General features: G+C 41.2%; 1 protein-coding gene across 1 annotated transcript; it reads right to left on the bottom strand.

The window, feature by feature from the left end:
- Positions 1-253: 253 nt before the first annotated feature.
- Positions 254-15739, bottom strand: RAB22A (RAB22A, member RAS oncogene family). Its single transcript, XM_033153621.1, has 7 exons — positions 15329-15739; positions 11067-11146; positions 9235-9316; positions 4444-4515; positions 4255-4361; positions 2850-2959; positions 254-1646 (listed from the first exon to the last, which is right to left on the bottom strand). The coding sequence occupies exons 1-7, from the start codon at positions 15362-15364 to the stop codon at positions 1549-1551; spliced, it is 585 nt and encodes a 194-aa protein (XP_033009512.1). The 5' UTR covers positions 15365-15739; the 3' UTR covers positions 254-1548.
- Between the last annotated feature and the right edge of the window lie 198 nt (positions 15740-15937).

Raw genomic sequence — 15937 nt, 5'->3', positions numbered from 1 at the left:
CAAGCTGTTTCATTTCCTATGTATCCTTTGAAATTTCCTTCTCAGCTGAAAACACTTAAGATGGTAAAATGCCAAGCTAGAGTTTGGGAACAAGCCACCATAGATGCCTCTAGGAACATCAAAAATCAAAGCCTTATGGCTTATTTTACACATCATGAGTTTATTAAAGTGGTTATATTCTCAAGGGGGAGAACACACACCTTTGCACTGGCAGGCTGCAACAAAAATAAATAATGAGAAATAGTATAATAGGGCAAGATTAATTTATAGTTTAATATAAAATGGAAACACAATACAAGGCCAAAAGATAATCTGCTTAAAAACAAGGTTTAAAAAGAGTTAAATATTCAGGATAGGCCCAAGAGCAAGGAGGCAACGATCTACACTGCCCTACACAACTTGGCTTTGGATCCCCGTTTCTGTTTTTATCATGCAGAAGTGATTTGTTCTGTAAGCAAAACTCAAACTATACGCACAGCAACCTCTACTGGACAGAGAGAAGAGTGTTTTCCAGTACCGTACTAGTAACAAGAGGATGCCTGATAAGGCAAGGCCATCTGTGTACAGGCTGGAGTCCAAAGCAATTCTGACCTGTGGACTGTCGTCCCCCCCCCCCACAGGTGAGGGACTGAAAGGAAAAGAGGTCATCTAACATAATTTATAATACTTTAGGCATTGGTCTCATAAATAAGAGAGTATAAAAACTTGCTCATGCTAATCAATTAGGAGTGCCCCCTATCCAACATGCTTGTTCTAAAATGACTGACAGCAACTGATGCCTGCCAGTTGTACTCAAGTTCATTTTGGTCAATTTCATCTAGGATTTTTAATGAGAAGCCTACTAAAAAAGGTTTCTATCTATTTTCTTCTATAGTAATTAAGCATAAAATGGCAAGATTGTCTAAGCTCCCCCCCCAAACCCCTTTTCTGAACACATCTTCAATATTATCAGTAAATAATAAAAGTGCAATTAAGGTTGGTGACTGGATGGGTTGATTTGGTCTTTTTATCAGCTTCATTATTTTTGCAGTTGTCTATTAAATCAGCTGCTCATTCTGTACTTTGGAGAAGCAACCATGAAAACAGTAAGGCTTATTATAGCAACAATGACGAGGAGTGTAGAACTGCATTAAGATCAGAGCTAACATTTCTATCCACAGGGCTTGCCCACTCCCACAAAGTGCTAGTTTCCCTTCCCCCCCCCCCCACGAAAAAACATTGCAAAGTTTTGTTTATAAAAACTATGAAATATTAAGTCTTACAATCTGTATTTTGGAGTTCCTTTCTCATGAGGCTAAAGAAGAAACTGAAGATGAATTCCCTTTGAGTACAAGAGATAATCCAGATGTTGTATGCAAGGAAGCAGTCCAACAGCAGGATGACTGCGGTCTCCTCAGTCTGTAAAAGCACGCCAGAACTGGCCCATTTCAGGGTCTATGAACACCAGGCAGATAGGAATCCAATACGAGTACGATATACCCAAAATAAACCCATAACTTCCAAGGCCAAATACTTTATAAAAGCAAGTCTGGTATATGATAGTATCAGTCAACAACAGCTGCGTTTTGTCACTGAAGGCTGTCTTCTAAGTTTGAAGCCCTTACCACTAGATGGGGGGTTGGTATCTGTTGATGGAATTCTACGACCTACAGAGAGCAAAAAAGCAGTGTGTTATAAGAGAGACTCTGAAACACCTTTCCACATTCCCCAGAGTTCCCTGTAGTTTAGCCTTATGAGTAGGCACAACTCATCACTAACTAAAAGACTGACAAGCTATAACCACTTGAAAGAAATTTGGTTGGTGACAATGCTAAAAAGTTATTAGTGAAAACCATTTGCGAGCAGTTCTGAAATTTGTTTGTTAAGAAAGATACAGTTTATACTGGTAGAAAAATTGTGATTTTTTTGCCTTAGGATTAGCATCTAGTCACTGTAATCAGAATCACTAAATGGAGGGGAGAAGAGAAACCAGATGTTCTATTGCTCAAGGAGATTTCCATTGTGCCAGTGGTTGAATAGCACAGGATGCCAAACTAAGTTTGTACATTTTCTGAGCTAAGTAAAGAATACCAATAGATAACTCTGCAGTTCTTTTTTCAGCTGTTTGAAATTCATCTTTTAAGCTGCACAATCACTGAATGGTTATGGAGCACACTTTTTGCTTGGAAGAAAAAAAATCACCTTCCATACAGAGGATTTAAATGTGGCACAATCAAACACTGAAAAGCCCAATCATCTTAATTCTATTAAATTATAAATAGTATTGAGAGGGTGGTATAGAAATGTTTATCATACAATCATTACTTAAACACAGAGTTATTCAGTTAAACCGAGTGGCGGCACCTTAAATGCAAAATTGTCTTGTTGAATTTATTAACACAAGTGGTCTATCCAAATATATTAACCACAATAACTAAATCAAGCCTTCACTTACTGTATTCTCTGTCCATGACAATGTGGAATCTAACCTGATCTGTATCTTTCAGGATTGTATGAACTGCACATGGCATTAACCGTTAACAAAGTATTTCTCTATGAATTTCCAGGCCTTTCTCCCCTTGCTGATTTCAAATGAACAAACTTTTTTTTGGTATCAGTGTACTTCTTGCTATTGATCCACCAAGCACAATAGAAGAATCTAGAAGGTTAACACACAAGCATACAGAAACTCTGACATGAATGACCCAAATAATATCATGTTGCACTTTCAGTCCCTATCAAATGGTGACATACGTGACATCACGTACAACTGGTAGAAACAGAACTTCAAGCCAAAATAATTGTCAGGTTTCTTTTTGTTGTCATTTATTGGAGATTGGCTAGCGAAATCCCAGTGCTTTGATACTTACTAATTTCTATGAACAGTTCATTTATGTTTATTGCATTTTTTGCACTGGTCTCTACAAATATTGCGTGGATGGAATCTGCATAGTCTTTAGCATCTTTTTCCATGACTTCCCTAAGGAGAAGAGAGAGAATACTATAAACAAGCCACACCAATTTTTAGAAAAGAAAAAGTAGGTGCAATTCAATGCAGCATTAAAATCTTCGTCAACAACTACGGGTAATCTAAACCATGCTTAAGACAATGTACTTGGGAAACATGCTAATAAAACCAAAGATTTTAGTTTTTTAACTTTTCACATGTTTTTAACTATTGTAATCTTCTTGATTTTATTGTTCTATATTTTTGTAAATCACTTTGAGGTCCCCCCCTTACAATCAAGCAGAGTATTAATTTATGAAATGAGTAAAATTCCAATATAACTTAAGTCCAGGTGTGAGCAGTGCTGAGACACAGTCCCCCATTAACACTTTCCCCTCAAATTTCACACCTGGAGCATAAACTTTGTTTCCAACATTACCAAACCATTAGAGGAGTTAATTCAGAGGGAAGGCAGAATGGTTAGAGACATTGCAACCACCCACGATCGCACTGGGGCTCACAGCCAAGTTCTCTAACATAAGCTTTACATTGTTGTAGATATTCAAAGGCAACCCTATTCCATCAGCAACTTAGACAGTCTCCCCTTACCCAGTTAAATCAGTCCAGAGTTATTGTCCCAGGCAGCTTTGTTCTGCAGCCTCCCTCTCCCAAGAGATCTTAATATGGTGCATGACCCCTGCCACCCTAGCTTGTTCATTCTAGATGCAGCCCAAACAGCACCCACTCCAGGACTTCCATCTCTTGAGCCACAGGCGGCAAGAGTAAAATTCATGTTGTGAGCCAGTTTCGGCAAGAGTAAAATTCATGTTGTGAGCCAGTTTCCCTGGGTAGACATTAATGATCTTGAGAATGTACCTGGTGTCATGTGACAAAGACACATGCGTGCAGAAGCAGCAAAGCAGGCTGGGAAGTGCTGGGATTGCACAATCATTCGGGTCTACTAAAGTTATTCAGGCCTAACTGCTAACTGTTGAGTCACTCTGACATGTGACTCATTCTCCTTATAAGTAGCAGCCATTTTCTCTGTGTGTTCTCAGTAAGATTTCAGTCCGAGTCAGTCTGCCTCAGTTGTGAGCGGAGTCAGTATGTAATCTGTCAAACTGTTTGGAACCATGTTGTTTATGAAGAAGTTTACTTTAACTCAGTAAAGCTCTTATTCTTTCACTGAAAAACTCTGCGTTATTAATTTACGCTGTGCGACACCTGGTTCAATAGTCAGCAATTTATAAAACCCAATTTCTGAAAATTTCTAACTACAAAGAATGACCGCAATAAAAGGCAGCGAGATAAGATGAGGGTTAATTTACCTTACATCGTTAAGATCACATTTATTTCCAGCAATAGCAACAACAATATTGGGAGGTCCATGCTGTCGAAGTTCTTTCACCCAGTTCTTTAATGTTGAAAATGTTTCCTATAATTAAAGTGATGGAATTAGCAAGCATGTTGCTATTGCCAACAGATAACTTTTTTCCCCCAAAAAATACTTTGGTTACCTCTTTTGTGATGTCATAAACTATAATAGCTGCTGCAGAACCTCGGTAGTACATCGGCGCTAGAGCACGGAACTGCAAAGAGAAGAAATATGTAAAAATGGCTTCTGGGTCATATTAAAGGTCATACAGTAAAAAATAACCTGCGTCTGGGACAAAGGACATAAATGCCTCATAATGAATGAATCATTTTTATTGTCACATTTTTATTTTACCCTTCCTCCGAGCTCAGTGTAGTGTGCATGACTCTCCCTCCCATTGTAACTTTACAACAACACAGGGTAGGCAGAGAAAGAAAGTGACTGGCTCATGGTCATTCAGCAGGATTCAAAGCCAAGTGGTTATTCAAACTTAGATCTCTCTGGTCCTAGTAGATCACAACAGATGGTCAACCCACAGCCTGTACATGGCAGCGAAAAATTACTTAGCAGCATGAGGTTAGTGATTTTTCAGCCACCCAGCATATTGGGTAAGGTAGGAAGTAGATGTGTGTGTGTGAGTGAGAGAGAGCAAGAAATAAAAGGGTCCTGCCCACCACCAGTGCCACTGCCATGTGTGGGCCTTTGGGGCAATGAAAATGCCCAACTGTGCTCTACTCACTATGCGACATAACTCTGAGCCATAACAGACACCTCAGCCAGCATTTGTATACCGAGGAAGGTGCGTAGAGGATGGCAAGGAGTAGATCTCTGCCTTGTGTTATATCCAACTATGCCCTAATAAGCAAAACATGGATACTTTACACCATCTGCGATAGTGAAGTTAAATCAGGCTTCCTAAACCTCGGCCCTCCAGATATTTCTGGCCTACAACTCCCATGATCCCTAGCTAGCAGGACCAGTGGTCAGGGATGATGGGAATTGTAGTCTCAAAACACCTGGAGGGCCGAGGTTGAGGAAGCCTGAGTTAAACTATACAATGATAGTAAGCAGAACCATTTACTTTAAGGTTAAGAGCCCAGGAACAAAGGTTGGATACCATTTAAACAAAGGAGCTTTCCCCATCCATGTTTCAGATCATGTGATGATTTTTCAAGCTCTCACTTGTCATTTTGCAAATGTTCTTACCATTTTTGGAATCTGAACTTGGAAGTATCCAAGAACACACCTTTGAGCCATACTTACATTCCCCCACTGCCATCTTTTTGTATACTCCATCCAGAATACTGAAACGCCATCTCTGCAGCATGATCCATGACATGGAGTGCATAGGGTTGTGGGTTTTTTTAAATCAATCTGTGAAACTGCTCTCAATAAAGGAGTGCAGCCATGAAGCAACTGGTATCTTCACTAGAGTTGTATGAATAGTTGCTTTCTTACTATTTGTAAGCCTTCAACAGTGTATACACACACTGTGCATATGTGATGTATAAACTTCAAACACCATTTTGAAACCTTAAAAAATAGTTTACTACAGCACTGGCATTTGTAAGTAAAGGTGTTCTTTGTGAAACTCATGAAGCAAACCTAAGTTTTCCTGGTTATGAAAGCTCACATAACAACTGTCCATGTTGTTTGGTAAATCATATGTATTCTGACTCAGCAAGTGTGCAGAGCACCTATAGAGGGACAGCATAAAATAGGAGTACAAGATATTGCGTCAGGGCTCATCCTAGTTGGACACAGGATAGCACTCTTATAGCCAGGTATAGGTCCAAATGTCTGTCCCTGGTCCTCAGTATAACATTCACCATTAAATATATTGCATATTTCAGCATGAGCTTTCATAAGCCACCCACTCCAAGGGTTAAAAACAGAGTGCTGAATGTGGTGACAGAGATGTAGTAAAAGTCTGCTCTTCATTCCTAATGTAAGCCCTCCCCTCCACACACATACTGTCCATCACAATAATGGGCATTTCGCTAGTACAGTTAGGGAAACTGCTTATCACATTAACTGGAACATGGAAGATATTAATTTGCACTTCCCTTTGTGTTCTGGTAAATATAAACTCTAGGACAACAAGCTCTAGAATGCATTATTTAAATTGATGCTCAATTAACAGGAAGAAAGAGAAACGATTTCGTAACTAAATTCATGTTTCAGACTTACTGCGAGCATGGTGACTAATAGAAGTAGTCGATGGAAACAGCAAGCAACTATTTCACATCCCAGTAGCTAAACTACTTTGAGGGGAGGAGTCCTGGAATACTAGGCACAGGTGTTTTAGAGCATGACAGAAGACCACACAGAAAGACAGAAAGGCATACAGATAAGCAATTTTCAGATGCACCTTTTACTTAGAGAAAGAGGGAATACTCTTGTTTGAAAGGGATTACACTGGGTAGAAAATGAAGCTGGAAATTATTTTGAAAAATACAGTGGTGCCCCGCTAGACGAATGCCTCGCAAGACGAAAAACTAGATAGACGAAGGCATTCGTCTAGCGGAAGGCTGCCCCGCAAGACAAAAAAGTCTATGGGGCTGCCTCGCAAGACGGAAAAAAAATTTTTTTGGCGCGAAAACCTCCGCGCTCCATTGCCGCTTCGGTAGACAAAAAATTCGCTCTACGAAAAAACTCGTAGAATGAATTATTTTCGTCTAGCGGGGCACCACTGTAATTAGAAGCTCAGTGAAGGCAAGGCTTCATCCATGACAGACTAGCAAGAAATGCACGGGAAAGCAGATGAAGGAATAAACTCAAAATCTATAGCAAAGCAACTAAAGATGTACTTCACAGAGCCAGTACCAAGGATGGCCTTTCAGGAATGAGAGAAATTGATATTAATGTGGATTCACTTTGAAGCAATTGTTTCCTTGTTCTCTGATTTCCCTGTTGGAATTGGATTGACACGTAAGTCACCAGACACTTAAATATAGTGAGGGAGTGGGGAGGGGTATTACTCAGAAGGGTGGTGGGAATGGGTGATCAGCTGATAGGTGTGGAAAACCTGTTGGCAACTCTTAACGACTGCAATTGGTCTTACAGGGAACCGCAAGGGGTGAGATGGCTAAAGATAGCTTTGTCATGTATAATGAGATAAGAATCCAATGTCTTTGTTCAGACCAGGTTTCTCCATGGTTTTAAGTTTGGTGATTAGTTGCAATTCAGATCTGTATAGTTAAAGCTATGGTTTTCCCAGTAGTAATGTATGGAAGTGAGAGCTGGACCATAAAGAAGGCTGGTTGCCGAAGAATTGATGCTTTTGAATTATGGTGCTGGAGGAGACTCTTGAGAGTCCCGTGGACTGCAAGAAGATCAAACCTATCCATTCTTAAGGAAATCAGCCCTGAGTGTTCATTGGAAGGACAGATCCTGAAGCTGAGGCTCCAATACTTTGGCCACCTCATGAGAAGACTCCCTGGAAAAGACCCTGATGTTGTGAAAGATGGAGGGCACAAGGAGAAGGGGACGACAGAGGACGAGATGGTTGGACAGTGTTCTCGAAGCTACCAACATGAGTCTGACCAAACTGCGGGAGGCAGTGGAAGACAGGAGTGCCTGGCATGCTCTGGTCCATGGGGTCATAAAGAGTCGGACACGACTAAACAACTAAACAACAACAGCGTAAAGGGAGAAGACTGCAGTGCTGAGTCAGAGCACTGACAAAGGATCATGTTATTTCCATTGCAAAAGTTGCAAGTTTTACTCCAAGAGTAAAAATAGAAAAGAGGATCCTGCTTTTTCCTCTCTTGAAAGTACTGCACAATCCAAGACAATTAGTTAACAGTACAAAGCCTGTGTTCTTGTGCTGCTTAAAGAGAATAAAAACAAAACTGAAGATTTTCAGTATTAAATGAAAATCCTTTGCCAAGCTGCTATTGGCCAAATGTTTGATTCCCCCCCCCCCCCAGCCCCTGACTCCATATCCAGTCAGCTATTAGCTTTCTTAGGAACATAGGAAGCTGTCTTATACTGAGTCAGACTATTGGTTTTCAAGCATCTCGGAATCCAAACAATTCAGAACCCAAACGTCGAAACCCCCTTTTTGAACGCACCTCGGAATTCAAACGGCTTCCAAGGCACATTTTTCATTTTCCCCCATTGAGATTGCAGCCAGTTCATTGATCCTCAATTTTTGAACATTTCGGAAGTCAAACCGTCTTCCGGAACGGATTATGTTCGAACCAAGGTTGCACTGTACCTGAAACAAAATGTGTACTTCAGATATTGGGTGACTTCCTTTGAATGGTTTTTCTTTTTCTTTTTCTTTTGAGGATTCCGAGATGCTTGAAAACCAATAGTCTGACTCAGTATAAGACAGATTCCTATGTTCCTAAGAAAGCTAATAGCTGACTGGATATGGAGTCAGGGGCTGGGGGGGGGGGTTAAGATGCAGCATGTACTAGCAAGACAGGACGCCTTATGGCAGCAGGACAGCTTAAGGAGTGGGGACATGGTATTGCAGATCTTCAGCTGGATGTGGGGGGTGGTGGAAAGAATGTCCCATCTCTACCTTCCAGCCCAACAAAATAGTTTGTGAGAGGCTTATGCTTGTCCCCAACAACTGCCCTTGATTTTTAACACTTCCATGAAAATGAAAGCTCTACCAACAATGTGTCAAATGACAAAGCTTGAAATGCAGAACGTTCAAGCTCCTATTGTATGCAAAAATATACACCCTACATTACTTTCAAGCTCTCATCAGTGTCACAGAAAAATTTAAAAATATATAGTTACGCAAGTCGGAAAAGAAGTAGACAAATTTAAATCTAGAATGTACAATATATGACTCCAGGCTTGTTTGGGTAATCAGAGGAACATGTATTATGGCCATCCATGGCACATTAATAAAGGCTTTATAAGGTTTCATCACAACTTTTTGCAAATAAAAAGTAATGGGTTATCTACTTACTCGTTCTTGCCCGGCTGTATCCCATATTAGGAATTTATGCAACTCATTCTGATACTGCACTGTCTTTGTCATAAAAGATGCTCTGAAAAATATGTAATGCATGAACGTGTGAGAAAAACCACCACCTTATAACCTTCCCCATTCATAAATATTAAGGATCATATTAACTCCATTGTACAGAATCCAGATAGGTACAACCCTCATATACTGGCTATATAGATCCATTATTTTAGACATGGAAGGAATAAAGTTTGTACATTTTATCTTTTCTCTATCTATTGATAAAAAAGCATTTATTTAGACAGGAAAATGCTTCAGGCAACAACAATCCAATTGCATCTTAGAAGGGCTAGTGTAGGAAGATAAGCTAGCTTACTCTCTTTTGGATCGTTGAGACAAACAAAATCAATTTGGTTTCAACAAGAGCAGGTCACAAACTGTACAAGAAAGTGAATAGCTGTATGCTTAAAATGTAACCTCACTGTACAATTATGTGTTACTGTTTTTAGAAGGCTATTGAGACATGATTTGGCTAAAATTGGGGGGAGAGTCAGGGATCAAAGCTTGAGGATTTCCTTAACAGTCTTCTTAACTCCCCCCCCCCCCCAATTCAAGCACTACACATTGTGCACTGAAACTGTAAAGGCCCTTCTACACCTTTTGCCTACTAGGACAAAATGTTCATTTTATGAAATGTAAAATAGTTTATTTGCAAGATCAAGGTGGGCAGTCATCCTACATGAGTCAAGAACAACAGCCTAAGCTGTACAAACAGTTGGTTTCATGTTTAGGGGGGCCAACTTTTCTACATGACAAATCTACTTACACTGATCTAAGAGTGATATGTGAAATGAAAGGAGTCTCAAATAAAAAGTGTAGCTTTTTGAATTCATTGATGCTATCAAATGGAGGAAAATACAAACTGCTGTGAGCTCCATTCTTGATCTGCTCAGGATTGTTTACTATTTAGAAGCCACTTTGAAATTTAACCTTTTACTTGATACACTGGCCATTAAAAAAGAAAGAAAGAATGAAACTAAAAGTTGTAGTTCTACATGATTCAGGTTCTGCATATCTATGAAAACTGTGACACATTTACTCAGGGAGAATCTCAGTATTATTGGCTGCCAGCAAACAAGGCAAAGTATATAGCTTTAGAAATGGATGTGGATCCAACTGCCTTTGTGGAAATGCTAAAATCCAAGTAAACTGTGTGTTGCATGGCATATAAGTGGGAAAGTAGAAGTCAGTGATTTGGGACCAGTATTGATCTAATGCTGAACCCCTTTTCACCACAGTTAAGAGATTGAGAGTACAGTTCCAGTACTATTCCTATATAACTTACAGACATGCCTGAGACCATGGGGAAAATTTAGCAGCAGCCCAGTTGGGAGAAGATTAAGTATTTCTTTAAGCCACTTTGCCTTTTATTAAAAGAGTGTTGTCCACAATTAATTGTATAGATTTTTTTCAGTAGAATCAGCAGCTCTTTTCTTTGAACAACCCTGTGAGTTTTTTAGTTTGCAGCTGGGAAACAGGGGCGGGGGTGGCATCTGGCAATTCCATTTGCATTGAACTTTATACTCCTACATGAGATGTTTCTATGCACAAAGTTCCTACATTGAACTGAGCTGGGATAGGATAGCCCAGATGGCAGAGCACAAGACTCTTAATTTCAGGGTTGTGGGTTCAAGCCCTACATTGGGCAAAAGATTCCTGCATTGCAAGGGGTTGGACTAGATGACCCTTGAAGTCCCTTCCAACTCTACATTCTATGATTCTATGTTTAGTGCTATATCTCCCTAAGTTGTTAGTTTTGTTCACTGTCTCACCCAATTGTTGGATTGATGTTGGGATCAAAGCTGTCTTCTACAAAGCGCCATACAATGCTTGACTTGCCCACACCAGTGTCCTGAAAGTAAAATCAGACAGACAATTTAAAGACCATTTAGGCATTGATAGTAGAACGTAAGTGATTTTTGAAGCAACTGCAGTACAACCCTAAATTTTGATGAAATTGTAGTTTCCTTTCTCCTCAATGTTGATATTGCGAAAAATAAAATCTTTTAATTTTATTTACAACAAGCAAAAATATCTGTTTAAAACTAAACTAAGCTGTTATGATTGAAACATATATAGGAAATAATCAAGATCTCAATCTCACATTTTAGGGTAGTAAGGTAAAGGTAAAGGGACCCCTGAACATTAGGTCCGGTCGTGTCCAACTCTGGGGTTGCGGCACTCACCTCGCATTACTGGCCAAGGGAGCTGGCGTACAGCTTCCGGGTCATGTGGCCAGCATGACTAAGCCGCTTCTGGCGAACCAGAGCAGCGCACAGAAATCTGTTTACCTTCCCACTGGAGCGGTACCTATTTATCTACTTGCACTTTTTGACGTGCTTTCGAACTGCTAGGTGGGCAGGAGCTGGGACGGAGCAACAGGAGCTCACCCCATCGCGGGGTTTCGAACCGCCGACCTGATCAGCAAGCCCTAGGCTCTGTGGTTTAACCCACAGCGCCACTTGCGTCCCTTAGGGTAGTAGCTAGAAGTTATTTTCCTCTCCTGAACTATGGGGTATTATAACACTTTGTTTTAACACTTAGTTTTATTAGAATGAACAGGGCAGAACATTTCCTTCCAACTTATCATACAATTGTAACATGCCTGAATGGTTCCACGACCACTCCCTATAATATAAATGTGCCACAAACAGAAAGGAGTGAAGAACTTCCCTGCCTGATAGATGGTGTAGTTTGGGTAAAAGCTATGTAACTCAAGCAACTAAGCCAAACAACACATTGAAATGAAGGGTGATCCTTCTCCAATTAACTGTCTATATGAAGGAGGTAATGTGAAAAAGAAAATTAACCATAAGATAAATTATTATTTATACCCAGAGAATGAAACAAAACTTCAAGTATTGCTGACTTCCTGGCAAAAGAACTCCTCACCCACATTTGATTTTCAGCTGCATCAGTCTGAGATAGTCCATGGATCAGCAAATGGCAATCCCTGGTCCAAATCAAGCCAACTGAAATGTGCTACCTGGCCTCTCCACTTGCCAAGCTACCACAGTTAAAAAGTAGTGTGGAGAGACAGATCTTGCCAGAAAGTTCCCATCTCCTTTTCTCAAGTGGCCCACTGATAAAGACTAGGGCTGATAAAGACAAGGGCTTCAGAACAGAAATGGCAAACTTTGATATAAATCTGTTTAAGTGTCATACAACTGTTTTTCTGTTTGTTGTAACAAAAAGTTAGTCCTCTTGAATTTACCTATGTTAACTTTGCTTAATAAAATCCCCCCTTTTTACTTGACTGAACAGGCAGTGGCTTTTCAACCTATGATACAGTTAAACAGAGTATGGAAAAATGTCAGTTATTTTACAAAAACTTTTCTACCAGTGGAGAAGGGGAAAATGTATCTTAACTATGAACAAAGAACACACCTAAGCTTTCTAACAAAGCAAACTCAGTCAACCCCAGCCTGCAGCAAAGCAGAATAGCAGATCTAGAACCACATCTGCAACCCTGCAGCTTGCACCAGTCCGGGTAGGTGTTCTAGCTTTTTTTTTTTTTTTGGTAACTGAACTCTAGGCTGGTGCAGCTGAGAATCAAGCCCCTTGTGGGATTCCTGAGGCTTTGAATCCTAGGATCCAAAGCAGCTGTGCACTTGCCTTGTTTTAAAATACTTATTTATGCATTTTCAAAAGTTTGTGCTTGCCTTGTTTTGGGGCTTTCTGATTGCTAGTGGTAGCTTCCTTCCCTGCTGGGTACAGCAGAGACCTCAGTTCCAGCACTCTGCCAACTGCCTTACCCTAAGCCCCTTCAGCAGCACAGGTTCAAGGATTAGGACTGAACTGAAAACATAGCTTGTGAGATAAAGAACTCTATACCTATTGAAAACAGGTCCTCATAATTTTAGGGTTACTATTCTGCACCTAAGTTTAACACAATAAATTGTGAGCTACTTCAAAGTTAAGTTCCACTCACATCAGTGAGACTTTCTTCTAAGTGACAAGTATTGAGCTGTAAATATATGACCAGGTGGTCATTGCCTACTCCAGTCCAACCAATGGCAGTGCTGGATTTTTCTATCTAAGACTGGACAGTATTTTGTACATGGATGCAATACTCATGGATGTTCAACTGAACATATGGAAAAACTTTCTGACAGTAAGACGACTTTGGCAGTGGAATGGTCTCCCTCCGGAGGTTGTGGACTCTCCTTCCTTGGAGGTTTTAAAGCAGATGGTGGATGGTCATCTGTAATGGATGCTATAGCTGAGATTCCTGCATTGCAGGGAGTTGGACTAGATGACCCTTGGGTCCCTTCCAACTCTACGATTCTGATTCTATGATCATATTAAAAAGCCAGCATTAGATAATGCCACGATGCTTCCATGCTTTCAGTGAATGTGCACCACTGCAGCAACATTTGCATGTTTAGGAGAAGCTCTCATTCTCTACTCTATGATGTGTATAGCAAAAGGTGCTAAACTAGTTGGAGAGTTTCTGCAATGCCTCTTACTCATACAGCCCCACCCTATTTAATGAAAGGCCATACGTAGTTCCAGTAACACACCTGGAAGAATACTAAGCAGCTATGAACAGACCAAGTTTGGCCAAATTGCGAGAGGCAGTGAAGGACAGGCGTGCCTGGCATGCTCTGTTCCATGGGGTCATGAAGAGTTGGACATGACTGAACAACATGAACAGACTAGATAGTTTGATCTGTTTCTTCTTTAGTATAAATAAGGACAAAGCAATCAACTAGGTAAAACTCAATAGTTTAAAGCACCACAGCCATGTATGGATCTTAAGCACATGCTTATATGGTTTCAGTGTGACAAATGGCAAATTTTGAGAGGAAGTGGTTTAAGGCTTGTGGACAGCCTGTGCCTTATAAAAATCCAGTAACAAGTCTACACATTCAAGCTGCTTAGTAATTTTAAAGTAGCCAAAGATTCTGTGAATGCTACTGTCAGAAAACATATGAAGACTGTACCTTTTCCAACATTCTTAAATTTTAACACTAGTTTGACATATACTGTACTACCAACCACAGAATGGATTGAAGGGGGGGGGGGGTAGCAGATGCTAATGTTATCTCATCAAGCCTCTTTTCTCCATCATATACAGAACAAAGCCTATTTCTGCAGCAGCAGCAGCAACAACAACAAAAATTCAGGAAGAAGGGAAAAACACACCCCACATTTGATTCAATGCTGCAAAAAAGTATTGTGAAAAGGGAGAAGTCTCTGAAACTTTGGTTTCTATCCTTTCTCCTACTAAGAGAAAAAGTATTTTATAGAGCAATCCTATGCACACATACTCAGAAATAAACTGGAGTTAGTCGGATGGAACTTTCTCTCAGGTAAGCATCTAGGGTTAAAGACTTCCTCTCTGTTTTACAGTAAAGGATGTTGTTTATACTTAGAAGATGTCAATAGAGGCTGTTTCTGTTTGCTGCCTTATAGGATTCCTGTCCCTATGTTTTGAAACTCAATTTGTTTTTTTTTTTTTAAAAAAAAAAACAAACCCAAGAAGTTTCTTGGTTTTTAACAAGGGGTAGGCACGGAGACCATCCAGCGAGGAGGATAAAGGAGCAACAGTTTTCATAACTACAAGCAAAATACGTTGGCAGGAAAAACAACACACCCACACCCAACCAATGTGTACACCTACTTGGAAGTAAGTCCTACTGAAGGACGTGAGGCTTATTTATACCTGGCTCGGAAACTACGAGTGGAATCGCAGCAAACAAAACACGAATAGCTGCAACCGAGTTCCAACCGATTCAAGGCCACAATCCCATGGTAGTGGTGGGGGAACTCGTATCACATTTGGACTTAACTTCCGAGTAGACATGAATGGGATGGTAGATACCTCAAGCGACGACCCCCATCTCCCCCGACACCAACCCCCTGGTAACTATAAATCTACAGGCATGTAGGAAACCCGCATTTGAAAGCCCTTTTGTGGAAAGTGGTAGCTGATGGAAAGAAGAAAAGGCCAAACCCTCTCTATATGGGGGTGTGTTAAGGGAGACCCTCGCCACCTCTCCAGCCCCAACTTCCCTCCCCTGTTACTTACCCCCAGCAGGCAAACTTTGAGCTCCCTCAGAGCCATGGCTGGGGAAGGAGAGACGGCTCTCTCGTCAGGAGCTCAGCAGGCACAGCCCGGGTAGCCCCTCCTCGGAAAAAGGCGCACATCGGGGAATTAAACAAGGGGAAAAAACAAAACACCGCCTCCTCCTCCTCCTTTTCAAGTCTACCCTTCAGGCGAAAGTCTCCCAGGGATAAAACGAAGGCGTGGGAGGATTTGACCCAAAAATAAAAAAATAAAATCAACTCCGAACCTCCTCCTCCCTCAGCTCCAAGTCACAGGTAAAAAAAAAAACAACCCTCCTCTTCAGGCTCCACAAACCGGGCGCCATCTTGGACGGCCCATTGACAATCACCTGACCCAGACTCCCCACCCCTTTCGGTGACACTCGGGGGGAGGAGGAGGAGGAGGAGAAGGGGGCCTGGGCTGTCACACCTCCCCACACCGCCTCTCTCGCTATTCTGCCCACCCCCCCCCCCGGGGCGAAAGGGGGAGCCGCTGTGTGGGGCTGGCGGCTGGGCTTGGGGCCTGGGGCTGAGGTGGGCCCAAGGGCACCGCGCTGGTTCAGCGGCGGGTCGGGCTGGAGCGCTGAGGCGG

The sequence above is a fragment of the Lacerta agilis genome, chromosome 6, assembly GCF_009819535.1.
Source record: "Lacerta agilis isolate rLacAgi1 chromosome 6, rLacAgi1.pri, whole genome shotgun sequence".
NCBI classification, from domain to species: domain Eukaryota; kingdom Metazoa; phylum Chordata; class Lepidosauria; order Squamata; family Lacertidae; genus Lacerta; species Lacerta agilis.
Note: the sequence above shows the minus strand (reverse complement) of the source record. Positions and strands in the feature narration are given on the sequence as shown.